Source organism: Spermophilus citellus, assembly GCF_964194105.1.
Source record: "Spermophilus citellus genome assembly, chromosome: 6".
NCBI classification, from domain to species: domain Eukaryota; kingdom Metazoa; phylum Chordata; class Mammalia; order Rodentia; family Sciuridae; genus Spermophilus; species Spermophilus citellus.
The window spans coordinates 17,269,258-17,296,252 of record NC_138187.1 but is presented as its reverse complement, the minus strand read 5'-3'; the positions used below and the strand labels follow the sequence as shown (position 1 = coordinate 17,296,252).

Genomic DNA, 26,995 nt, shown 5'->3' with positions numbered 1-26,995 from the left:
GGAGACTCAATCTAGCGTATGCTTGCTCTGTGATACCCTCTGCCATGTTATGATGCATTAAGATGTTCTGATATCACTCGATGCCAGAACCACATGCCTGAACTTCCTAACCTCCAGAACTGTTAGGCAAATAAACTTCTGCTCTTTATAAGTTGCCTGGTCTTGGGTATTTTGTTATAGCAGCAGAAAATGGGCTAACCATTGCCTTTCCTGTAGGCTTCAGAGATCATGAGCACCTGCTGTTAATGTTGAATAGTTAAACACATTGTGAGTTAAATAGGATTGTCTTAGAACCTTAGCATCCCAAGGGAGTTGACCCTACATGCTGATCTTTTGGAAGAACGTCTGTCATTACTATCATCCCAGAGCCCATCCCCTGTTCTTTAAAGTATATTGCTTTCCTCTGGAAAACCAACCATGCTCCACGTGATTCACAGCGATTATCTCTTACCCTTGCCCTACCCCAGAGGTAAGCGTGTGACCCAAGCTTGGCAAGGCCACTATTCATCGCCTGCTTAAGAAACTTAAGTTAGAGATGGATATTTAAACCAAGACAATAAACTCAATCCTAGAATTCTCATTTAAACGATGAGGAAAAACAAAACGCTCCTTCCACTTACCAGCTAAGCCCTGGGGATAGTGGGCGGAGCTTCTAAAGACCACCCAGGAAGTGAAGTCAAGGAGAAAACCAGGTGAAGGTGGAGAGGCACAGTTTTCTGATACAGTATGCGTCCCTGGGTCTTTTGTACCTGAAGCCAGACAACCCAAGGACCTTTGAATTACCTGAAAAAAATACATAGTTTTTCTTATGATGACCCCAATTTGAGGAGGGTTTTGCCACTTGTAATCCTAAGGAAGTCCACCATTTGAGTTCAATTCAGGGTCAGTGCACCAGTCATCTCTTCATCACTGACCAAAATAACTGACTTAAAAGAACAACTTAGAGGGGGGGAAAAAGTCTATTTTGGCCTCATGGTTTCAGAGGTCTCGGCCCCCAATTTTCTGACTATCACTTTGGGCCTGAGTAGGCAGAACATCATGGCGGAAGAGGGTACCAGAGGCATGTCGGTCAGCTCGTGGGAACAGGGAAGCAGAAAGAGAGAGGAAGGGACCAGGGACAGATCTAATCCACATCCATGCCCCCAGTTACCTCCAGCCATGTCCTGCCTGAAGAGCTTGCCTACAGTTACCACCCAGGGGTCCACTGAGCTATCCATGGATTAATCCAGCAAAATGTGAACCTTGCTGCACTGGGAATCATACTTTCAAAATAGGAACTTTTGGAGGAACGTTCCAGATCCCAACCATAACAGGCTGAGTAGCAATTAGTCTCTGATCTCTTTTATTCCACTTCCCTTAGCAGAAGCCAAACAGGAACAAGCAAGCTGCAAAATGTCTCAATGAAAGACATGAGCACACAAGCTCTAGGGTCAGACAGGCCTGCATCCAAGCTTCGGTGTGGCCCGTTACCAGCTGTGTGACCTTCGTCAAGTTACCTGGCACCTCTAAGACCCATCTTTCTTATTTGTAAAATGGGTTTCATAATGACATCCACCTCCTGGAGTTTATGGGAGTCTAACGTGAACGTCACACTGGTAACCGCTCCATCAAGGCTAGCAATTGCCATCATTATAACACAGAGTCTCCCTCCCAACATTCAGCTTTGTCTCTAATGTAATTAAAAATTTCCCCCTTGTTGTGTCTTCTCTTGCTCACAGCCTCAGGTAATGGGTGTTCTCAGTGGATTTATGAACACGGCGTGGAGAAGAGCACCCAGGAACCAGCCTGTGTGGGCCCTGCTCGGGCCCCAGTGGACTTGGATTAAGGGCTCCGCTCTTCTGTCGCTCAGTTTCCACATAAAACAGGGATGATGGAAATGGTCCTGCTTCAGAGAGATTAAATAAATTAATAAACTTAAGAATTAATCAACTTCAATACAGCAATCTGTATACGGGGTAAAAATGGTAGTTCATAACCCACTTGAATCAAACTGTGAAATATGATATATTAAGAACTATGTAATGTTTTGAACGACCAACAATAAAAAAAATAAATAAATAAAAAAAGAATTAATCAACTTCAAAAGGAGTGTTGAGCACCGTGGATGGCACGGGGCTGTGGTTACCCACTGTGTGATTTTCCTATGGTGCCAACTCGACTATATACACATTCAGTGGCCAGACACTGACTTCTGGTGGACACGGGTGACTAAGTGTGACAGGGCTTGGATGAGCTGTGGTTCCCTGGGTTCCCTAAGAGCCTGCTTACCCCAGGATCACTCAGCAACGCACTGCCTTTCTAATACACATTTTGGGGACAATTCTGGCCATGCCAACATGTGTATGCATGTGTTGACAATGGATTGACTCTACATTTATTAAATGAAACTTGCATTCAAAGTCTGACTCCACCACCTGCTGTTTTATCTCCAGCAAGTTACTTAGCCTCTCTGGGCTTCAGTTTTCTCCAAATGCAAAATGGCAAAAGCAACTGTACCTACCTCACAGGTTGTTGTGAGGATTGTTACAGCAAAGCCCTAAGAATGGGGCTTGACATACTTAAGTGCCAAATTAATCTAGTATAAATGATAATGTCCAGTGAATGCAAATGGAATGCCTCCCCCCCCACCCCCGCCCCATATCCTTAGAATTTTCTTAAAAGGGCTGAAATGATTTTCCTTGCTGGAAGTTTCAAGCTTGTAGATATGCCCAATGGACTATTATATTTGCACAGCCTAAAGTTTTTTTTTTTAAATAAGAATTAATGCCCTATATTTTAAAATTAGGACATTTCACATACAAATCTGGCTTCCCTGCTTCTCGGGTGGATTGGGAAAAGATGGTTTCGCTGGGCTCCCTCCTTTGCAGACGGTCACTTGGAGCAGATAGTGCACTTCAAACAAGACAAGTGCTCTTCAGGCCAAGAACTCTTGGGTCACAGAACTCCAATTTTTTTTTTTCACTTCTGAAATGCTTCACGGATTTGCCTTAAGTGGCCTGGATTGTCAAGGAAAATAAGGACCAACAGGTACCCAAAACACACTACATTCCAGGCACAGTCTCAATCTGGCTCCACAACCATCCCAAAATAGTCCTATCTTAAGGATGTAAAGATAAGGAACATTCACATTCCTTCCCAAGATGATGCAGATGGTATGGGGCAGAGGTGGGCTCCAGAGTCAGGTTATCACGGCTCCATTGAATCCTGGGGTAAAATTCCTACCTGGGTAAAACTGATTCCCATCTAGGTAAAATTCTGTGCAGGTGTATGAATGAAACGGGAGCTCGGCTGGGGGGGGCAAAGGGGGATCATAATCATGTAGGCCAAGAGGGCTCAAGTGGTGGATGCCTAAGACCATATTTAGGGACTTAGCTGCCTAACTCCTCCATGGCCCTCGGCATCTCCAGACGACTTGTGATCTACTGGGACAGATTTACTCCTGCTAGAAGCCATTGAACTTGGAGTGAGAGTCTGTCCGCACAGTGGAGCCCAGAAGTTGGTACTTTCTGAGTATCCTTGTCAACCACAGCATGCACCTCTGAACTCTAAGGTATCTTCACTTTGCAATCAGGCTGAGAATCACATCAAGGTGACACATCATTATACTGAAGGTGTTATGCATCATATGCGTGCATGTGTATATATATATGTGGACACATACATACACACATATACACGCCTGTGTGTATCCTGCATCCCTTCTTGAGATGCACAGAGCATCTCCCCAGGGCCAGGAGATCCCAGTAAGCCCCCCACCCCTAGGATCTTCATTCTCTCTGAAGAAATTCCTTCATTGCCAACATGGCTCTTCTAGCAAAATCTTGTCAAGCTTCCCTCCCCGAAGTCTGTATTATAGCAACAAGACATCTTATTTCCCTTTTCCGGTTATAAAATTATATGATAATATTTGAAGATGTTGTTTCAAAAATATGACTCCCCCCCCATCATTCCAAACCCCAGAGAATCGCTAATCTATGAGCGATTCCCGAGGATTTTTTTTTTTTAAGAGAACGTCTTTACCCAAATGGTGAGGTTTTGAGATGATGCCTGCCGACTGCTATCAAATGCTTCACATTTGAAAATAAATTCACAAAACACAGAAGAGAAACAGATGGTCCGTGAGTCTTGTCCATTCTCTGTAGCTTTCCTCCACTCTGCAGCATCAGACAGGCGTCGGAGCCAAACTCAGGTGGGTGTATCGCGAGGGGGAGGCCAGCTGTCCCCAGGCCTGAACTGTACAAAGCAAAAACGGCTGTCTTTGGGGGCCCTCCTGGGAGGGTTGCACCCACAGAGATGGGGGTCCTTGCTCCTCATTCTGGCTGGTGGGGTTTAGAGGCACCTGGGTCCCCTGGCTGGTAGAGTGGTCCTGTGGGTTTCTTCTCATCTCGTTTCCAACTGGGGGTGAGGTTCTATCTCCAAGTGCATTTTCTTGGTGGCACCCCTGTCTTCTGGGGCATGGTTGGGGAGCCCCAGCTTAGCCCATTGATCAGCCGCTGGATTAGACCCTAGGCAAATGACCCGATGCTAGCCAGTCGTGTTAGCTCCCCAGGGTGTTGTAACAAACCCTCACAAACTGGGTAGCTCTAAACAGAAGAAATGTCTCTCTCATGGTTCTGGAGGGCAGAAGGCTACAATCAAGGTGCGTGCAGAGTTTTGCTGTCTCTGGGGGCTCTTGGGGATACTCTTTCCTGCCTCTCGGGCGGTTGCCACATTCCTGGGCTGGTGGTCGCATCTCTCTCTGCTTCATCTTGTGGCCACACCTCCTCTGAGTATCTTTCCTATGTCCCCTGACCTCTTCTTGATAAGGACCCTTGTCATAGCATTTAAAAGCCCTTCCTGATACCCAGGGCCATCTCTTCCTTTCAAGATCTTCAGTTTAATTACGGCTGCAAAGATGCCTTTTCCAAAGAAGTTTAACGGTTCTAAATTACAGGGTGAAGATGTGATACCAGCTGTGGTTTGGGTGAGTATCCCTGAAAAGTCCAGGTGTGACGTTTTGGCCCCCTGGGTGGCGCTACTGAGACGTTTTGGAACCTTGGGAGGCGAGGTCTGATGGGAGGTCTTTAGGTCTTTGGGGGCGTGTCCTTTCAGGAGGCTGTAGGACCTCAACCCCTTTCTGTTCTTCTCTTTGCTTGTTGGCTCATGCAGGGGACAGTTTTGTTCTCCCATGTCCCCCCCCCACATGGCTGTTAACACCCCAACCAGGGGTCTCAAGTAACAGAGGTGCTCGATGGTGAACTTGAACTTCCAAAGACACGAGTTGAGTCAGTCTCTGATAAGTTAATCCCTGCAGGTGTTTTATGGTGCAGAGCATCTTCAGGTAGCCATTGCCTACCCACACATCAGGACTTCCTCCCCTCTGCTGAAGACCTAATCTAGGGCTGCTTTCCTCTCTGCCTATTTTGACCTCTTCTCTTTAGCCTGGTCACACAGATCCCGATGGCCCCAGAGAGGCTGAAGTGAATGTGCTTGATAGAGCACTTGACTAGAGTCAGTGGAACGGGTTGGGCAGGAGGAGTCTGATCGTCCCCTTCCTTCTCTGTAGTTTTCTTCCTCTGGTCTCCACGAGGATGACAAGGGTCAAGATAAGCCACATCTACCTCCCTCTGCACAAGGACAATGACCCACATCGCTCTTCCCACTCTTGCTCTTACCCCTACCAACTGTGCCCTCTAAAGTAGATGGGGACCTGGCAATTCTCTGCTTAAAGACACTGTGGGGAGGCAGGATCAAGGCCCTCCTGAGATGTCCCCATCCCAATCCCTGCAACCTGTGACTCTGTCACCTTACTTGCAAAAGGGATTTTGCAGGCATGTTCAGGATCTGGGCTGGGAGGATTATCCTGGGTTGTCTGTGTGGGTGTACTGTAATCACAAAGGACCCGGGAGCACCACAGAAAGGAGTTGTAACAACACAAGCAGAGGGTGCGGTGAAGGTGAAGGATCTCTCTGAGCCAAGGAATGCAGGCCACCTCTGGATGGTCGACATGCCTCTCCAGAATTCCCGGAAGAAACCAGATCAGCCTATACTTTGATTTCAGTCTGGTGGGGCTGAGTTTCGGACTCCTGACTTTTCCAGAATTGTAAGATAATAAATTTTTATTGTCTTGAGTCATGAGGTCTGTGATAATTTGTTATAGCAACAACAAGCAACGAATACTGTCTCCAAGGGATTCTCATTGAACTTAAAAAGTCCAACTTCTCACTGAGGTTGCACGTTGTCTTCATGATCAGGCCTCGACCCTCCTCTTTGGCCTCATCTCCCCCCTACTTTGCCAGGGCTTGCTGTTCTTCAGCCCCCAGGCCCACTTTCTCCTCCCCAACAGGTTAAGCATCACATCCGGTCCTTGCTGTATCCTCAATCTGAAATGCTCTTCTCTGGCTTCTAATTATTGAGCTCAAACTACCATCTTGTCAAGAAGGTCCCTCCTTGACCATTGGAGTTACATAGCGAACAGCCTGGCCATTCCCACCCTGCCAGGGTCCTATCACCACCCTGTTTTGTTTTCTTCATACCATGGATTGCTATCCGCCATCACATCATTCACTACCCTTAATACGCATCCCTTCCAGAACATCAGCCACATGGGAAGGGGGCCCATGCTTTGTTGCCTACCTACAACAGTCACTGGTCCCCAAGAGATTGGTTGAATAAAGAATAGTTTCCATGTCTAGTGGTGTTTTGCTGGGGTCATGGGCCCCCTGAAGAGTTTCATCCCTTGTAGTAACAGAACAAGGAACAAGGAGGACACCCCCCCACACACTCAAGCCCAGGTTGGAGCCATGAGAAGATAGAGGGCGAGATCCAGAAGTTTTTTCTCCTTGTTGGGCTCTTCAGAATTTCCTCCCCTTTAACATAATTTTCAAATATTTCCTCTTTGCTCCTCTCTTCTGTAAGTCCTTTTGTTGGGCTCTGTCTACTTAGAACCACCAGAATTTCCTGAGGATGATCTTGAGGTCACATAACCTCAAGGGGTTCTTCATTTAAAGTCCCTGTTATGATTTGGAGATGAGGTGTCCCCCCAAAACTCACATATGAGACAATACAAGAAGGTTCCGGGTGGTGCTGGTGGGGGATGATTGGGTTGTGAGAGTCTTAACCCAATCAGTGAATCAATCTCTAATAGGATTGACTGAGTGGTGACTAGAGGCAAGGGGGTGTGGCTGGAGGGAGTGGCTCGTTGTGGGCGTGGCCATGGGGTGCATCTTCCGTATCTGGAGCTGGAGGGAGTGGCTCGTTGGGGGCGTGGCCATGGGGTGCATCTTCCGTATCTGGAGCTGGAGGGAGTGGCTCGTTGGGGGCGTGGCCATGGGGTGCATCTTCCGTATCTGGAGCTGGAGGGAGTGGCTCGTTGGGGGCGTGGCCATGGGGTGCATCTTCTGTATCTGGAGCTGGAGGGAGTGGCTCGTTGGGGGCGTGGCCATGGGGTGCATCTTCTGTATCTGGAGCTGGAGTCTCTCTCTCTGCTTCATGATCACCAGATGCAAGCTCCTTCCCTCTGCTACACTCTCCCACCATGATGTCCAGCCTCACCTCAAACCCCTGGGAATGGAACTGGCTTTCTCTGAACTAAGACCCCTGAAACCGTGAGCCCTGAAATAAATTTTCCCTCCCCTACAGTTGTGCTGGTCAGATCCTTTAGACACAGCAGAGAAAAAGTTGACAAAACAGTCTCCTTTTGGCTTTCTGCTTCTTAGCTGGACAAGCTGATGTTGCTTGTGTTTGGGGGGATTCAAGGGAATTCCTCTGTTTCCAAAATAACGGATCTTACATCTCCTGGGTTTAGGGAAACACTGGTTTCTGTTCTGTTCACCAGGGACCCAAATCTTTGGGTTCCCTCAGATCTTTTTTCATCTGGATGAATGGTGCCCATGGACACCAACTCAGAAACTCCCCGAGCAAGCATAACCATGGTCTCCCTCCCCAGTTCCACTTCCCCTCTACATAGGAGGGTGGCTCCGGCTCAGCAGGATGGAGCCCACCAGCCGCACTGCAGACCCTCCGCTGACCTCACTCCTCCTTTGTTTGCAGGGCCCGTGACTTTCCTGTGGGCCCTCAACATGGTCATTCACATGAGCTATAAACTAAGTAGGCACCCCTCCAAAAAAAGAAGATCGAGCACACTCATTGGATCTAGTGCCACAGCCCTGAGACACCCCCGTCCTCGATCCCAGGGTATATTATGAGCTAGACAGCTTCTGATGTGGCTCCCAGGGATCTCCGCCTTGCTTATCTATGCCCCTGGGTAATTCCCTCCTGTGGAGTGTGTCATTTGTTAGTGATGAAGAGTACACAGAGAAAATGATATACTGTCCCTTCTGTGATCCAGTTATAGCAGAATGGAACGTCCGTCTGACTGGTATTCTCCTTACAAGGACTTTTGCCTCATGCACTTTGTTGAAGTAAGCTGCCTGCTTTGGTTTGAATCTGCTCCCCCAAATTTCATATGTTGGAAATTTAATCTCCTGATTCCTATGTTAATGGTATTAGGGGGAAGATTTGGGTAGGTAATTAAAATAGGATGAGGGTTGGTTCCTCAGGATGGCATTAATATTTTTATAAGAAGAGGAAGAGTGATCCACGCTAGCATGCTTGCTCTGTCTCCACCATGTTATAAAGCAGCAAGAAGACTCTCCCCAGATACCCAGCAAATACTGTTGCCATGCTTTTGGGCTTCCCAGCCTCCGTAACTGTGAGCTGCCTAAACCTCTATTCTTCATAAATGACCCAGCCTCAGGTATTTTGTTCTAGCAACAGCAAACAGATGGACACACTACAATTTTGGAAAAGCTCACATGGCAAAGAACTGAGGGTATCCACCTGCTAAAACCTGTGAGGAACTGCAACCTCAATCAAATAGCCCACAAGGAACTAAGTCCTAGTTGTGAGTGGCTTAGAAGTGAATTCTTCCCAAGTGGAACCTTTAGCAGAAGGTTCTAAGCTAAGCCCTGCTCAGCCTCCCAACACGCTGAAACTAAGATAACAGATGTGTATTGCTTTAAGCTGCTAAGTGTTGGTGTCACTTGTTAACAGTCATAGAGGAGAAGACACATGTATCTAGGATTTCCCTATAAAAGCCAGCCCACAATAGGGTTAAGATCTCATATTGAATAAGGAGCCATATCTTCAAATAGTCATAAATTCCACCGGCTCAGGACTGTATTCTATGCATGTATTTGTCTCTTGGACCTCATAAGAGGAAGTCCCTGGGCAAAAACAGAACAGAATGTCCTTGTATCTCTTTTCTAAATGTCACTTTCATCTCACCCTGACATGTGGCCTAATTTGAGCGAGCCGTATGTCAGAGAGACCAGACTGCAGGAGACGACCATCCACAATGGACAGGGTGTGGTGGTTCACTCTGGACAGGCCTTGAGCTCAACCCTTTGTTTTTTGGAAAATCAGGATTCACTTTGGGAACCAGATTCACTCTGCTTGCTTTCAGGAAGCGGTGAGCCAGAGAATTCCAACAAGCAAAAATATGGGATCTGAGACATCTGGCTTTCGAGTCTGGGGAGTCGGGCATTGTCAGGGTGGTATTTGGTTGGATGTCCCAGATTCGGGTCCATCTCTTTCTTGCTTTGTATTCCTTCCTGATTACACCGGCATCTCAGCTTGCATTCGAGGTTTTAAAAAAAGAAAGAAAACATGACAGGAATTAGATCAGAGGGTTTAAGTTTGTCGTTGTTGGTTTGAAGAGTCTCTATCATCAGCTCTGAGGCTGACTCTGGTCATCCCACTGACAGGCCTAAAATCTGGTGTCGTGTCTCTGCAGGGATGGAAGGCACCATGGGGAAGCAATTTCTTTCCCATCAGTCTTATTTCTTTGATGCTCCCTAAATTCATTAATAATTCCGGGGAATGACTGTGTGATGGATAGAAAACTGATCACAAACTTGCCATCCTCTCCTCCATGGGCCTATGCCAGGTGGTTTGGCACTGCCTGCCGCCCGTAGTCTAAAGCAGCAAGAAGACTCTCCCTAGATACCCAGCAAATACTGTTGCCATGCTTTTGGGCTTCCCAGCCTCCATAACTGTGAGCTAACTAAACCTCTATTCTTCATAAATGACCCAGTCTCGGGTATTTTGTTATAGCAACAGCAAACAGATGAACACACTACAATTTTGGAAAAGCTCACATGGCAAAGAACTGAGGGTATCCACCTGCTAAAACCTGTGAGGAACTGCAACCTCAATCAAATAGCCCACAAGGAACTAAGTCCTAGCATGTGAATGGCTTAGAAGTGAATTCTAGGAGTCTGCTTCTCCACCTGCTGATTTACCATATGGGAAAGGAGCCAAGGCTTGGTGGGCCCTTGAGCACTGGGCTTGTCTCCTAGTCCTGCCCTTTGGAGTCACTAAACCCACTCTGTGAAGAAGCCCACCTTAGCCTCTTGGACCACCCAAGAGCACTCAGAACAAAAACAGCCATCCTACTGACCAGGCCATCAAACACCCATAAGTGAATGAGGGCCTCCTGACACTGTCACCAGCTGAGCTTCCCGCTGCCTGAAGATACACGGACAAGTCCATCAGAGATAAGCTGGTGGCTAGACCAGAAAAGCCACCCTCGTGAGTCAAATAAATGGCATTTTTGAAAATCCACTGGCTTTGAGGTGGTGTGTCAGTCGGCATTAGGCAGCTGATGTAGATTTTTATCATGTGAACGTTTCTCCCAGCTCATCTTGTGGGTGGATTTTCAGGCCCAGAAAGCAAAAGCCTGTAATTCCTCAGAGGGTGGAACTCAGGCGGTGAACGAGGCTGTGAAATGATAACTGACCTTCACAGTCAAAGGCAAAGCCAGGAGCCACTCCTTTAATGGTGTCTCATACATCACCAGCTGCAACGAATCTTTGGGGTAGACTAAAATTCCTGTCCACAGAGAATCCGAATATGTTTCCCGAACCTATATCCCTTTTGTTCCAAGAACCCATTCCAGTTGGTGTGCAGAGCGCTGTGGAATTCCGTTCTTGTGTTTTGAGCATCACTCTGACCCTAGCTGCGGAGGTGCCGCTCGTGATGTGTGTGGAAATGGCCTCTCAGATGGTCCCCAAGGATCTTGACCTTCCAGTAGTTTCATCTTGGATAATCCCCTGGACCCCAGGCTGAAAATAACTGACTCGATTCTAAAGAATAGAAAATAGCAACAAGTTGGGATGTCACTTCTGAGATTAGGTTATAAAAGGTCTGCGATTTCCACGATGGGCACTCTCATTGGAATCATTTGCTCTAGGGGAAGCCAGGTCCTGTGTCCAGAGGCAGCCCCATGGAAAGGCTTATGTGGTAAGGAACTGAAGTTGCCAATAATTATGTCAGGAAACTTGGGAGTGAATTCCAGATCATCCCAGTTGACTTTATGTGCAACTTGGCCTACCTCGTAAGAGGCTGTAAACCATCTAAGTCATGCCCAGATTCCTGATCCACACATATTAAGAGATAATCAATATTTGTTGCTTTAGAGTCTGGGGGGTGGCTTGTTACACAGCAATGGATAACTAGTACAACTTTGGTTCAGTCGATCAATCTGCCTTCTCTCTCTCCCCAGAGTTTGGTTCAGGAATTCACATGTGAACAGGCTGAGCCAGAGTAAAAACAGGTAGTTTTACAGAAGAAGACTTTTACAGAAGCTCCCACTCTTTCTTATGGGACTTGATCCTAAGAAGATGAGAGGCTGGATCTTCTGCAGCCATTTTGACCCCATGAGTGGACAGTTCTGGACTATCTTGTTGGTCTCCATTGCCCCAGCACCCAGGACTCCACGGGGTTCCGAGTAGGCACTCAATATTTATTAAATAAAAGATGGGTTTATATCTAGCAGATGGAAAAGTGGGAGAAGCTGGCATGCAATAGTAACCTCTTCTCTAATGCCATCTTAAGTGGAACCCGTCTAGAAACCTCTATAAGAAAACCCATGGATTCTTGTTTTCTAAATATGGTATGCAGAACGCACAGTTTCTCCTTTAAGTTGAGGTTGGCTCCAGCCAATTTTAACTGGCAGAGTTTCCAAAATTCTGCCGAGATGAGCTCACTAGGTAGGATCAATGGATTCACTCTATCTGCCCAATTGCTCCATTTTGCTGGGACTCCTCCAAGAAAGGAGATGAGCAAACCCCGTAGAGAGAGAGAGTCCTAAAGGCCTGAGTGTGACAGGTCTGCTCTCAGGTTACCCACCAGCCTCAGCAGTGACACAGACATGTGCTGCTGATTGGATTACTACCTCTTTCAAAAAGAAACTAGAAGCAGGATTTCATTCAGAGAAGAGAGCATCAAGCTGACACAGAGATGCGGCACCATGACACTCGGCTCTCACCCCGCGGGGACTCCTTTTCATGCCCCAAACATTGAGAAGCAACCTGCCTTATTTCCTCAAGTTCTCCTGGGCCTCCGTGGTTGACAAATGGGCCCTCTTTTTCTGTTGTCTTTATTTGTTCGTTTGCAGATGCTAAGCTGAATTAGGGTAGCACAGTAAGAGATATGTGTATGCCTTTTCCAAACAGTAACACCTTCACAGGCCACAGAAAGTGCCCTCTGTACAGAGGCCAGCCTCCTTCCTGACCTCTGTCATGGGTGGGATGAATTTTTTGTTATGAATTTTGTACTTAATAATAAACATGAAACCACACGGACTAGACAACTGTGTAGGTACCCAGATTATGGGCACAGGGAAATACTGAGGTCATCAAGCCTGTCACACACCAATGTACCCCCCTCCCTCCCGCCACTCCACCCCAAGGGAATCTGAAGGTCTGGAAATTCATTTAAAACAACCCATTTCCAAAATGTTAATGACAATTTTAATTAAATAAAATTTTGCCCGAGTGAAATGAAAGTTCAATCCACTGGCAATACCAGCCGGTCGACCTAAAGACAGACGCACAAGCGAGAGAGTGTGCATATATTAATTCAGTTTAATCATATCAATTCTTAAACAAAAAAAATGTTTTCCTCCAAGAGACAATAGTTCACAGTAACTGCAAAGCTTACAACTTTTAAAAATACTGGTCATGCTGAGCATTCAAAGAAGATATTAGAGAATAACTGTAAAAACTTTTTTTTTTTTTTTTTTTAACCAGGAACATCAGCTTCTGACTTTAAAAATTACAAATACGGAAGCATTTTGGTGTCAGACACAGTAGTTTTGACATCGTCTGGTTGATTCGATGAAGTTTCTGGAAGTTTGGAAAATTGTACCTCTATCACTGGATAATGCGCTTATTCCTAAACTAAACATTTTCAAATGGTAGAAAACAAACTAGCAAGCTACACATACAAAGAGAAGCCCTCTAGACAAGCTCTCCTCATGCTGGACGCCAGCACAGGGCACCATGGATCCTGGAAGACTAGAAGTGGTACGTACACAGTGGCCTGAAGTCTGGCACCCCAGGCTGAGCAGTGGAGTGTGCATTCACCTACACGTTAATGACAAACTCGGGGTTAGTGTAAGAGAAGCCAGCAAATTCATTTTGGTCCAAGTTCATGATGAAGAGTTTATCAGTGGGAGTCAGTTCCACAGGCTGTCTGGTGAACTCTTTGTCGAAGTTGGAGGTATCTCGCTTGTCTCTCTGCCAAACGGAAAGCACACACACATTAACACAAGCAGAAGAGGGAGGAAAGTGACCAAGACACGGCTGCCGGCGACTGCCAGGCGGATGGCATCTCAAGAGCAGAGGCAGGAAGAGCCCTGGAGGGGCAGGTTTTAGCAGGTCCCTTGTGGGCACATTTCACATTGCATGTTGGCTTTGGGTATAGAAACCTTGGTGGATTTTTTTTTTTTTTTTGAGAAAGGAAATAAATCACTGAGTTTCTTTAAAGATTGTCCTAAAGAGTTGTGGGTGTGTATTGGGGGCAGTGTGTGTGTGTGTGTGTGTGGGGGGGTCTTTGAGAGTAGCAGAGAATTAGCTATTAGATAGAGTGTCCTGCACAGAAACCCGCTCAACAGCACCCCCTGTGTCTGGGAGGCCTCCTTCTTTGGAAGAGAAGCCATTCACAGCACAGAGTTAAAATGGTCCCATGGGGGAAATCAGGTCTCTGCTCCGCAAAAGGAGCTGAGCAGGGTCCACTCCACACTCGCTGGTACAATCCAGGATTCTAAGGGGCTGCTCCAAAGCCCACCTCCAAAGCCTTGCAGAGCAGAATCTGGGTCTTCATGAGCCAGAGGTTCTCTCTAAAGATGTTTCTAGCATCCTAAGCAACAAAACCTAAAGCTTCCAAGGTCTGTGAGAGCAGGCTTAAAAAATGCAACGACTCCATTCTCCCAGCTAGTCTGAGCTTGCTTTCTCTCTCTGGTTTTAAGTGTGTGTGTTATGGGGGTGGGGCATGAACCCCAGTTTACTCTCTAAAGTCTGGGACAAGTTTGACCAGGGACCATCAATCAGAGTGTGAGCTCTTCTGCATGATGTCCTAACTTTTGGGGGATCCTTGTCAGTCTATGACCTCTTCCCATCCTCACCCCACACACCTGGAGGGCAGGTGGAGTTGGGGTCCTCACCCCATTGTGTGACATGAGAAAATGGAGGCCATTCTAGGTAAAGTGACTGGCCCAGGATTGCACAGTGGGTGGCTGAGTCTGACCTGACCATATCACTGCTAAGTAGGGCCCCAACACAGCCCCTGTGGCTGCAGGGAAAGCCCTGATGGCTGTGTCATTACAGAACAATAAAAGATAATGCGTTGGATTCAGTGACCCCGGGGAGGTTGCCTGGCTGAAACCAGAGTTATGTCAGACTACAGAGCGCAGGGTCAGAAAGGACTGGCTGATTCGAGTTTGGCCAGTCTCCTGGGGCTGAACTGAAATCCAGGCTTTATGGGCACCAATGGATAAGGATGTACTATTGCTGGGCTTGTTTCCTTCTGCAAAACGCCTTTCACGAGAGCTGCTTCTTTTAGGATGTGCCCCTGATAGAAGCGAAATGTCTCTGTGCAGTTCCCCACTTCCCCTTGGGGTGTCTGAGTGGGGGTGTGCGAGGGAGGGAGACAAAACTAGTATCAGAAATATATTTGGGAGCTGGGGATCTAGCTTAGTGGGTCAGTTGTGCTTTGCACGCAAAAGGCTCTGGGTTCAATCCCCAGCACCACAAAAAAAGAAAGAGAGAAAGAAAGATACTTGGGTGATTGCCCATCCCAGAGCTTGTAATGTGGACACAACTCGATTCAAGCAGTTTTACAACAACAAGAAAAAAGAAAGAAAGAAAGAAAAGAAAAAAAGAAAGAAAGAAAGAAAGAAAGAAAGAAAAGAAAAGAAAAGAAAAGAAATATATTCTGGTGGGTGTGGCCAAAGAGGACCCTGCTACAGATACAGGTGAAGTCGTTTTCTGGATGGTGGGGCGCCTCCTGCATGTCCCATCTGCTCCACCTCCTCTTGCCTGGTCAGCGCGTGCTATGGGTGGGGAGGGTGTCCAAACCTGGGCACTCTGTGTGTCACTTCCTGTGTCCAGGGGGAAACTCAAATGCCTCCTTTTCCTTTATTATCCGTGCATCCCTCTGCATCCTTTTAATTGTCTGCATTGCACTGACTGCTTCCGGACATGGTCTTGTTTATTTGTGATTTCTCTCTAGGAGGGCTCGGCCCTGGTCTGCTTCTTTGCTATTGTATTTTCAGTACCAAGAAAAGTACCTGACATGGAGGAGGCCCTTCCTAAGTATTTGTGGAGGGAATAAATCCATGAATGAAGGCTTGACTGAGGGTGCGCTTCTTTGCTTTTTGCCCATTTATAACCACCCTGAGCCAGGGATCTCATTCTGAATTCATTCCCATGGGCCCTCAGGATCTCCCCCGTGGACACTAGGTCGAACCCCAGCAGGAACTGAACTGTGTGAGGGCCCTTCAAGGTCTGGGAGTTCCAGGGCTGGGTATGGGACAGAAGGCGGGCATATCCGGAGTTAGGGGATGGACAGCTGTCCCCCTTGAGGTCTCCTCGGGCACCGTCACCCTACCTGGCCTTTCCTGCCCCGGAGCTTGGGGCAGAAGTTGTTTTCCCACCATCCCTGACTTCGGAAGTCCTTTCTCACTGGCTCTTCTGGTGAAGACCCATGCTGCAGGCAGCCTCCTGTCCAAATAGCATCGGCCTTTAAGGCCTGTGTCCTGCAAGTAGATCCTTCTGAAAGGTACTTGAGAATTGTACCCTAGAAGTTGGGAGAGGGTGGTCCTCTCGGCTGGGATAATTCCTTTGGGGATGAAAGCATCTGAAGCCATGTGCCAACAGTAGACCTCATCTGGAGGAGGTTACTAATGCCACGGGCTTCCTATAAATCCTCCAAGAAGGTCCTTGTGACTGTGGCCCTATCCTATCTTAGAAGAGCAGAAGAAGATCAGGGGAAGTCCAAAGAAGAAAGCCAAATGGTGGACGATTGGCCATGGCTAGCTAACAAGGTTCATTGTTGAGGTGACTTTGAATTTTCTAATTCAGTTTCTTTTTAAATCCTCCCCTAGTTTAAATTCTTTTGGAACATCTCAGCCTGTTCTCAGGTAGGCTGGAAGAACCAGGTGTGGCCATCTAGAGACCGCGTGCTTTAAGGAGAGGGTGGGAATAGGTGGTACCTGCAGAAGTCTGAAAAATGCTACCTGAGAGGTGACACTTCGAACTCAGAACCCTGCTCTACAGACCAGCCCCGCCCCGCTCCATGGAAAGAGGCCACATGAGTGGGTATCTGTCTCTGCTCAGCTTTTCGGTGATTCTGTGATCTGTTCCAGGGAGCAAACTGTGCCTTTGGTCTTCTAGAAGGGGAGTTGCTCCGTGGACCATCCTACCTCTCCTTCCCCACCCATTGAACTATCTGATTGTTCCAGAAACCCAGCCTCAAACTGTGGTCTCTAAAGAGAAAGGGAAGCCAGTGAAGATGTTGGATGATATCTCTCTTTGTTAAGAAGCTGTTCCTAACCGATCCAGAGACTCGTTATCTCTAGAGCACACCTTGATTTCAATTCCTGGTTGAATGGCTGCCCTCCCCCTGCAGATGCCATGCGAGAGGAAAAGGAGGCAGGGGACAGATTGCATCTTGATTATGACCTACTGTGCTCCTGGCACCCAGCCGGGCACACACTGGGTGCTCAGTAAATGCTTATCTGAGTGAATGGAGGGCAGGATCAATGGATGAAGGCAAAAATAAAAGTTTTTCTTCCTGGATAAAAATTTGCAAAGGTTTTTTCCCCAGAGATTACAGATGATGCAAGTTCTGTTTCTGGATTCCTGTGTACAGGAAGTGTTGCTGGAAACGGAAACAGGAGGAATTCTGACTAATGATCCCTCACTTCCACAGAAGGCTTCTCAAACCAACCCTTAGCCAGGTCATGCTAGAGGAACGGAGGCTTTGGCTTGAGTATCTATTTCTGCCAACTAGGAAACTCGAAAAATAATGGCAAGATTTTGGAAAATGTAGAGTGCAGTATATAAATATACACTTATATTCTATCTACCTAACTATCTATCTACCTATCCATCCTACACTGTTTTCTAAGGTTATCTTCGATCATTTGTCAATAACCCAATGTTTCTCCATGTGTTTTATCCTGAGAACATATCTAAGGAGAGGCCTGGTGTCCCTGCCAGATGACAGACCTCAAATAACTTGCCTATGGGTGGGCAGAGGTCACAGGTCTTTGTTAGGGTGCTACAGAGCAGAAAGAGACCTGTGCTGATGGTCAGGACACCTGGGTTTGGGTCCCAGCTGAGTGACCTTGGGCAGGTTACTTCCTCTCAAAGTAAGGGGCAGGGGGAGGGTTTGCCCTGATTTCCCTCTTTCTCCAACCTCCTAGTCAGCTGGACTTCAAGTTTGCTCCACCTTAGGTCCAGACTGTTCTACAACGGTGACAGCAGGCCAGGTCCCCAAGACTGAAGCAAGGTGTACTAAGAGGGCCACAAAGAATGGTCTACAAGGGACTTTGCCTCGGCAGAATCCCAAACGGATGGTCTCCTTAAAGGGGAGAAGTCTTGTTCCAAGGACATCTGTCAAGTTTTTTTTTAAGTTCCCTTGACAGTCTCTCAGAAGCCCTGGAGTTTCTGGAACTTTCTTCGACTGGGATAAGAATTTTTTTCAGGGCGGCCTGAGAACGGCAGGAAGAAGTAGGGACAGACAGACGAGCTGTCCCCACCCATTCAGATAGACATGAAATGTCTCCCTCCAAGAGGGTCTCCCTGGGCTTCTGGGATCTCCCAGAGTTGCTTGCTATGAAGGATATTTAGTCCAAGCTGGGAGGACTGGGGATTTCAAAAAGAAAGCCAAGAGCCCCAGCCATGTTCACTGCTGGCCTCTGCACTTGATTTGGGTGGAAATGTGGACTTTGGGCTCCGACAGTGTCTCAGGCTCTGTACCAGTGTCTCTGCCTGGCTCAATACGGTGGGGGGCGGGGGGCTGAGTCTAAGCTCTGGATTTAGTTTCTTTCTCTCGAAATTCCTTCCTGGGGCCCTATTTTGTAGTTTGGGTCCGCATTTTTTTTTTTCAAAGAGAGTAGTTTTCCTTGAAATAGTATTTTCTTCTTTTCTTTTCTTTCTTTCTTTTTTTTTTTTAATTGTATCTTGACGCTAGAAGAAAAATGGCACATAACAGAAATCCAGATACAAATGAACATTTCCACAAACATCTTGCAAAACAACATCAAAGGGAAGAATACAACTTTTTTTTTTGTTTTGTTTTCCCCTTTGTTTGAAGAGATGGTGTCCTTTCTCAGAAGCACTCAGCGTTCCAAAGCCAGTGAGGGACCTAGATTAGATCCCCTCCCCACAAGCCTGAATCTGCTGGGCTCCACAGCCATCTTCTGATTAAATCAAAGCAGGTCATTGTGGTGCCGAACATTTGGACACATATTTTAAAGCATGTGGAACAACATGAGTAACTTTTTTCTTTTCTTTTTTTTTTTTTTTTTTTGCATTTGAATAACAACAGAAATAAAACCCCAAAAAGCAAATAAAGTCTGAAATGTAATGTCAATCCACGGTGGCCCCGTTAGGAGTTTGCTAGAGTGACCATGTTGTTTCAGGGAACAGTGCCAAATGCCCTCTTGGAGTAGTTTTGGGGACAAGGGTGATCGGGGACACACACTACCAGGAATTACAGCATGGAGGTAGAACCCAGGGTTGCCTTTTGACCCCTGGAAGTGCTTTTAGATTGAAACGGTCTAAAAAAGCACATTCTTGAAATTTTAGGACTCAGATAATCTTCTTAACTTTGAGTTTTTTAAAAAAAAATGAAATTTTATTTTTAGTGTGTTCTTTTCAAAGCTCTGCTGCTTCCAGAACAGGCCACATGGATGGAGGGATTCCCTCTAGGGCAAAGCAACCATATATTTGGATACAAGCCAAGCCCCAAACCTGGAAATGGAAGAATACTGCTGGCATCTGACTCAACCTACCCATTTTGTAGGAAGAATCTAGATCGGATGGTTGGCGTGTGAAATGGCAGAGCAGAAAAACGAGGCAGAGGAAGCAGGCATCTCCTCTCGCCCCCTGGATGGACACAGCTGTCATGCTGGGGGACATACCTTGGAAGAGGACTTGGATTCTGTCTCAATTATGCAGCGGCCATTTCTGCCTGCCACCTGCATAATCCCATCTCGTCCTCACGAGATGCTCCAAACTACCTGAGGACATTTGGGTTCTGAAACATGGTCACTCTGGCCTCATCAGAAAACAAAACATGGATGTATCTCAGCAATGAAAGAAAAAAAAAATGTCACCATAATAGCCGTTGAGCTTGAATGACAGAAATGAAGGACGGAGATCTACATATCTACTTAGCTCTTGACTTCAGGTTTTAAAAATTCAGAGTTAACAAAGGAAAATCCTTCGAATTCTGACTGGTCAATATTCCTGATGACTTCCTGGTCGGGAGGTGTAAGGACGGGTGGATGGCGGGTGAAAAACCGGTCGAAGTTCTCAGCATTTCGCCCACACTATGAGAGGGGAAGAAAAGAACCGGTGGGTGGAAAAACAAAGCAAAAGCAGCGGAAAAAAAAAGGCAAAAAAATAGAACAGAATCGGATGTGGCTTCCTCCAATCCCTTCCCTTCCAGAAACTCAGAGAGGTTGTTTCCAATGATCAGAAATGAGAGCAACAAAAAATGCAAACTTCTCATGACCTTGGTACGTGACCTTTGGCTCCCGACCTTGACCTGCTGTAGCTCATGAGTTCAACCCCTGGTTTCCTTCTGGGCGGTCAGGAGATGGATGGCAATGGCATGAGATGGTGGGGCTACTGGCACATGGTATGTCCCCACCCCACCCCATCCCACCCCCCAAAGTCAGCCAAGCTCATCTGGGGAAGAAGATGGGATTCAGGTGGGGCCAGAGGCAAAGTAATGACCCGTTCATACGTCACCTGGGAGATCTCAAGATTTACAGTAGCAGAGCCCTTAAAGCTGCCCTGTGGTTCATTGGTCAGAAACAAAGATGTTTATTTCCAGCTCAACATAATACCATTTATTTATAAACTCCAGCCTGAGGAAGAAGATCCCAGGGAGCCTACGATACCTGGGTAACTACCAGGCCCAGGTTAGCTGGGCCAGTCCTTGACTCTTAATTACAAGGTGCTCGGAGATAGACTTAGCTGGGCTTCCTCCAAATAAAAAAAAAAAGTGGTTTGGAAGGAAATATAAACCAAGGTCCTGGGAGGCAAGCAGGGTCTAGAGTGAAAAGTACTGTGATTTCTCATTCATTCTGCTGCTCCTTCAATAAGAAATGTCCCTGATCTTGAGGCAGAGTTACAACGTGTGTGTGTGTGTGTGTGTGTGTGTGTGTGTGTGAATGCAAAAAAAAAAAAAACCCATTTGTGCAAAAGCTCTAAGTGGTTCCCACTATCTCTAGGAGATCACAACCCAATCATAGAATAGCAGTAGTAGGTACAAGAATTATGGCTGGTATCTGCTGTGCATTTGCTGTAGCCAGACATGATGCAAAGCTGTTTGTTTTCATTACCTTATTCAATCCTCCCGAGGATCCTATAGAGTGGGTATTAGTATCACCCCCATTTTGTAGATGAGGAAACTGAGGCCAGGCAGGTCATGTCATTTGTTCAAGGTCAGACTGCGAATGAACAGCAAAGCTCCAGGGGGAGTTGGACTCAGCTGACATCAGAGCCCAGGGCCCTGGTTCCATTTTTATAAGTACAGTTGGCAGTCGAGCCACTGACGGGACAGCAGAGGGGGACAGGTGGGAGGAAGTCAAGGGTGGGGAGGATGCGGTCTCCGCTGTGAACAAGAAAGGATCTGGTTGCATCAACTGCTCAGACAGAATTTGGGGAATTCAGGAGGGTGATTATTTCCATATTGGACATGACATTGAGAGACCAGGGAGCCTGGGGGAGGAAGGAACCAAGCACAGGTTCTGAAGCTGAGCAGAGAGAGCTTAAAATAAGAAAGAAAGAAAAGAAATTCAAACAACAGAATGTGGAAGGTGAGAAAAGAGAATAATAGTAATAAAAGCCACTGAGGACTTTCCGTACCACGGGTATTTGCTGAGGGTTTTTGCACCTATTCTCTTTTTAATTCATGGAAACCTTGTGAGGTTGATATTTTATTCCCACCTTCTTAGGATAAAATTGCTCCTGAAACTGCTCAGCAGCAGGAGAATCAAGGAGAGAGCAGTAGCAGGCAGCGGAGGGCGGAGAGAATCCAGGGACAGAGGTAGCATCATCAGGGAAACGTCTCCAGGAGGTCAAGTGGGAAAGTCGTGGAAGATGGGCCAGTGTGGGGGCAATCGTGAGGACTCCGAGGAGACCCAGAAGCCTGCGGCTGGGTTCCTGCCCCTGGTGACAGTATGCTGAGCAAATCAAGGAATGCAAGCGCCTCTTAAAGACCTTCTAGTAAAGGGAAGGAGAGGAATTGCAGGTATGTGCAAGGGATTTAGCTCTCAGGGAGCCTCGGTTTATATGTAGGTAGAAGTCTGTGGAGCACGGACACGGATTCAAATCCTGCCATCTTGCTGCCCACTAGCTGTACAATGCTGGCCAAGTTTCCTGAAGTCTCTCTCTTTTGAAAAACAGGGACAATACCTATCATTTGGGGTTATGACAAGAATAAAATGAGATAATGCACATTATTTTGAATATGTTGAATATTATTACATATTATATTATTATTATTATTATTATTATTATTATTATTATTATTATTATTACAAGTAGGCCCAGTGTCTGGCACTCAGTAGGTCCTCAACACACCACAGTTGTCAGTATTATTTGGTTCTAGTTTTCCACTACAAGTCCCCACAGGCAGCCTATGCTTCCTGGGACAGGGTATTTTCATGGTGTCTTAAGTTTTAAATACCGAGGATACAGCCTTGAATTTTTAAAAGACTTTCGTTACACGCAAATAAAATACTTGTCATTCCAAGCGAAATCGTTTTCCCCCTTTTCGTTGCCATTTTAATAGAACAGAATATATAGACTCCCTCTTACGAATATATATTTCTTATTGATTTTACTCTGGAAATGAAAAGGGTGTGAAATAGAAAATTCTGGAAGAGGCCAAAATGTGGACCCGAGGAAGTTTCGGCAGGCAGAGGGAAGAAAAGCCTAAATAAACGTTTTTATATTCTGAGAGTGGGAAAAGATATTTCAAAAGGATAAAACAAGAGGTAATGAACAAAAGAAGCTGATAAGTCTGACTTCATAAAAATTTACATGTGGTAAGAAAAAAGAATGAGTCTAAAGACTGACAACGAATGAGAAAGACCATATTTTAACACCAACTAAAGAATCTCTCCTTAATGTCAAGGGCTCATTTGGAAGCTGTGGGCAGAGGGAGCCACAGGTGCAGAGCCCTTGATACAGGGCACTCACTTGTCATTGTCATTTCACAGCAGTGAAGCCAGAGTGTCCGGAGCAGAGCAACTGAGGGGGAGAGAGAGAGAGAGAGAGAGAGAGAGAGAGAGAGAGAGAGAGAGAGAGAGAGAGAGAGGCGGGGGGGAGAGAGGTCTGCAGAAGGACCAGGAGCCAGGCATGGGCCTCACCGGCCGTTCAAGGGAGGACAGCAGATTTCCATCTCGGTCGGACAAGAAGTTGTTGGAATGTTATGAGCCCTGAGTGACAGCATCTGACAGTGTTCAAAGCAGGGTCACTGTGCTCTGTGCCAAATGGACCCTCAGGAAGCCAGGATGGAGACAGCCTGTCCAGAGAGCCGGCTGCCCGCCCGATCAGCCGAGAGAGAGAGGGCAGGTGGGGAGGAAAGGGGGTTGCCGGGAGGTGGAAAGACGCTTTTGAACTTGGGATACATTTTGAAGTTAGAGTTGACAGGATCTGCTGAGAGATTAGAGGTGGGGCGGAGCAGCAGCAGGCAGAAAGGAGTGGCTGGTGTCCCCAAGACTTCTGGCCTGAGCTAGCTGGTAAGTGAGGGCCAGGAGGGGGTACAGCGGATTTGTGGGGGGAACAGGGTATTTCAGACACTTGGCTTGTTTATGGTAAGTCTGAGACCCCTGCGGGGATGCCCAGGGACGCCCTGGTGTGGCTGTGACGGGGGACAGGGACCAACCGAGAGGAGCAGGGAATTAGCCTGGCACAGCGGGGACCGCACAGCGGGTAGGAGACAGTTGTCATCATCCCCAGGAGAGGAAAAGGTGGAGAGGACTGTGGACAAGCAGAGAAGATACAGAGGTGTCAGGACTGTGAGGGGCGGCCTCGTGTGGGGACCCAAACCAGCCGGCGTGGGAAGCCTATTAGCTGAATCCCAGTCTTCAGGGGCCATTTTCCCCCTTAAAAACCATCCATTTCCCATGGACACCAGAAGGCTGCTGATGTGTCTGGGCCTCCCCAGAGGCTGTGACGGGAGAACAGCTTCTGGTGGCTTCCCAGACACCTCCCCCAGCCCGCCCTCCCTTCCCCCTGCCTGGGAGAACAAGGAAATCATTAAATGAGATAGCACAGAGGAGCCGCCAGCGTGGGGTTAACCAAAGGGGCACAAATGCAGCCAGAGCGTGATTTCCCTGCTAATAAGCAGCTTAGGGCCCCAGATCCCAGCCTCCCCCCGTTAAGTGTTTCTGTGTTTTTCAAATGGAGCTGTCACCGCCCATTAGCTTCAGCCGCTCCCTGAATGGGGACAACAGCCCCTGGGAGGGGAGGCCCAGATGGGCTCAGAGGCCGGCCTTGTCCTGGGAGAATGGGCAGCTCGGGGGCTGGGGTCTGATTCCAGTCGCCGGGTGGGCCACCCCTGCCCCTCCACTGTCTTGGGCGGCCACTCCAGCCTCAGGTAGAGACTGAAAGGACATTCAATCCCTTGGTCATCTGGGTCCACCAATGGGGGTCTCTGGGACAGGGGTGGGGCCCAGAAAGCACTTGGGTTATGTTCAATCCCAAGCACCTCTTCCAGGAACAGAGAGGGCAGGGAGCGCTGGACTCCTAAGCTCAGAAGCTAAACAGAAAGGCCCATGTGACTTGTGACATGGTGGCTCCTTCATTTTTCTTCTCTTCCTTCTAAAGTCTGTTTTTCTGTGGTAATAACAGCTCTGAGACCGGCTCTCCACCGAGGGGCCCAGGGCCTAGCAGTGGTGGACCCCGGGCTCCCTCCGCCACAGGCCCTGGCTCCAGATCCAGCCCCACAGAAATAAACCAGTGGAAGTTTGCTCACCAGCCGGGATCTTCCAAAAAATGCCAACCAGGATGCGGTAGCACCCCTCTTATTCCAGGGGACACGTCAGAGACCCCCCAGTGGACGTCTGAAACCCTGGGAGAGCATGAACCCTGGGGATACTGTTTTTCCCTCTACATGCGTATCTATGACCTATTTATAAATTGGTCCCTGGATGAAATTAACAATGATCACCCATCATAAAACAGAACAAGGATAACAATATACTGCTTTAAAAATGGCCTGACATTTATGAATTGTTTCTGGAATTTCCTGTTTGGTATTTTTTGCGTCACTATTGACAACAATTAACTTAAACCATGGGAAAAAACTAGGGAGGAGGGGGGAACCACTGAGGGTCATACTCTTAGCTGTAATGACCCCTCCTTGCCCAAAAGCCCGCATTCCGTATAAAAGTTTACGGAGTCCTTTAGGACTGGACACGGTCAGCAGGGCTTGAGCACTCTCCACCAACACTCAGGCTCCTCTCACCTCTCACCTCTCCTCTTTCCCCCTCACCCAGCCACCTCCCATACATCTGTCTGTCTCCAGAAGGGTGGCGCCTCCTCCACACTCCTGGACGCGCCCCGTCAAGATCCAGGATGTTCATCAAAGAATCATTAGAGGAAAAAAAAAAAAACTAATTTGGAATCCACCATCATCCAATGGGGAAAACAGTTAAATAAATAATGATCCATCTATTTGATGTATTACCACGCAAAACACTTTGAAACATTAAAAAAGGAGATGTAGAAGAATATTAAACGACATAGTGTAATATATAATCACAAAGAGTACATAGAGTGTCCCCATTCTATAAACTGGACACACCAAGGTACACATTCTATCTGTCTCCCTATTATACGCGCCCACGCCGGCGATTCCGAGAGTTACAGATGGTGTTGATTTTCCCCTTCATCTTTTGTTCTTGATTGTATTTTTTGAAAATAATAAGTATCACGTATTATTAGGATTTGAGAAGAAGAAAATCACCTACAAAAACTATTTGACATGGAAGAGAATTCGCATGGAAGAAAGGAAAAGACAGAAATGAAGAGAACAAGAAAATCGAGTCAAAGTGAAGGCCAGCCTGAGGTGGTTGGGCATGTTTTAGCTTCACCAACAACTCTCAGACAAGGTCCCCTAAGTGGCTGTCCTGTGCGACCGTGGAAGGAGGCTCATGTTCGGGTCTTGTGCATCCTCTAACAGCTTGCTAGACACTGGCAGAGAGAGGGTCCCTGTCCTTGTCTTCACGGAACTTGTGGTCTAGCAGAGGAGACTTACGCACACCCAGGCCGCCGGAGGGACACTGTGTGGTAGGTGCTGCCCCTGAGCGCAGAGGCAAGGATCCCAAGAAAGGCCAGGAGCACCTCGTGGAGAAGTGACATCGGAGCTGAGTGGGACCTGAAGACACTGCTCCCCTAGGAAGGAGCCCAGGGGGGAAAACAGGGGTGAAAGCAGAGAGCGGGAGGTGTGAGGAGAGGGGAAAGATCCGTTTTCTGCTTTCCCTGCTTGGCCTGAGTTTGAGAATAGGAGGCTCATGGCCCAGGGGAGCGGCCTGCCCAGCTCCACCAAGAGACACAGGAGGGACCCACCCAGTGGGATTCAGCCAGCTAAGCACGGACCTGCCACCCATTTGATCATTTTTAAAAGTCATTTGTGGACTCTGGCTTTTCTCTCAAGCAAAGAGTCAGAGGATATTCAGCATTCTCTGGCCTTTGGCAGAAAAAAGAAAAAAAAAAAAAGAAAGAAAGATGAAAGGCTCCTTTTCCTGCAAATAATGAAGGCTCCTGCAATCATGGATACTTTATCTCTCCATCTACTTAGGAGGAAGTCGGTGACAGAGAGGGCTTTCGTGTTTGAGAGGAGTTTGTTTTGCTTTTTTTTTTTCCTGTTAGTTTTCATTTTAAAATAACACACAGTGTTTTGTTTTCTTCCAGATCTGAGTTTAAATGCCACCTCCGTACAAGAAACTGTTCTGGGTCCCCTCCAAACGAGGTCCATCCCCCATTCCTCTCTCCCGTGAGTCTCGATTGGTCTTCCTATCCACTTCTTTCATAGAAATAAAATATCAGACCTATCTCAATTTAGGATTGCACATTCACTTCTTTGCTTATCCATCTGGGTTCTATGTTTCCATCCAGGCCTAAAGCTCCCTGAACGCAAACTCACGTCTCTTTTTCTCCTTCCTGCATTTCCAAGACCGAGTACCAGCACTCGGTGTTATCCAAGGGGTGGAGGGTGATGTATGCTAAGTGCTTGCTGTGAGCCAGTGCTGCGCAGAGTACTTTACCAGCATTATCCTTTTTCATTCCCAGACAGCTCTACAAAGTACAATGTGGAAACGTGTTTCAGGGGTTTAAGTATCTGATTGGACCCCAGATGTGACAACGGATTCAGTCACTTCTAGTAGACTTCTCCATTTAGTGCAGAAACAAATAAGCTG

General features: G+C 47.2%; 1 protein-coding gene across 2 annotated transcripts in view; it reads right to left on the bottom strand.

The window, feature by feature from the left end:
• Positions 1-12,892: 12,892 nt before the first annotated feature.
• Positions 12,893-26,995, bottom strand: part of PRKCB (protein kinase C beta) — a 294,712-nt gene continuing 280,609 nt past the window's right edge. The window contains exon 17 of one of the 2 annotated variants that reach the window (XM_081299668.1): positions 12,893-13,562. In XM_081299668.1, coding sequence (XP_081155794.1) covers positions 13,410-13,562 — 153 coding nt within the window. In that variant the 3' untranslated portion in view covers positions 12,893-13,409. Of the gene's footprint in view, positions 19,886-26,995 lie in introns of both variants that reach the window. The other variant, XM_081299667.1, reaches the window with a different exon arrangement.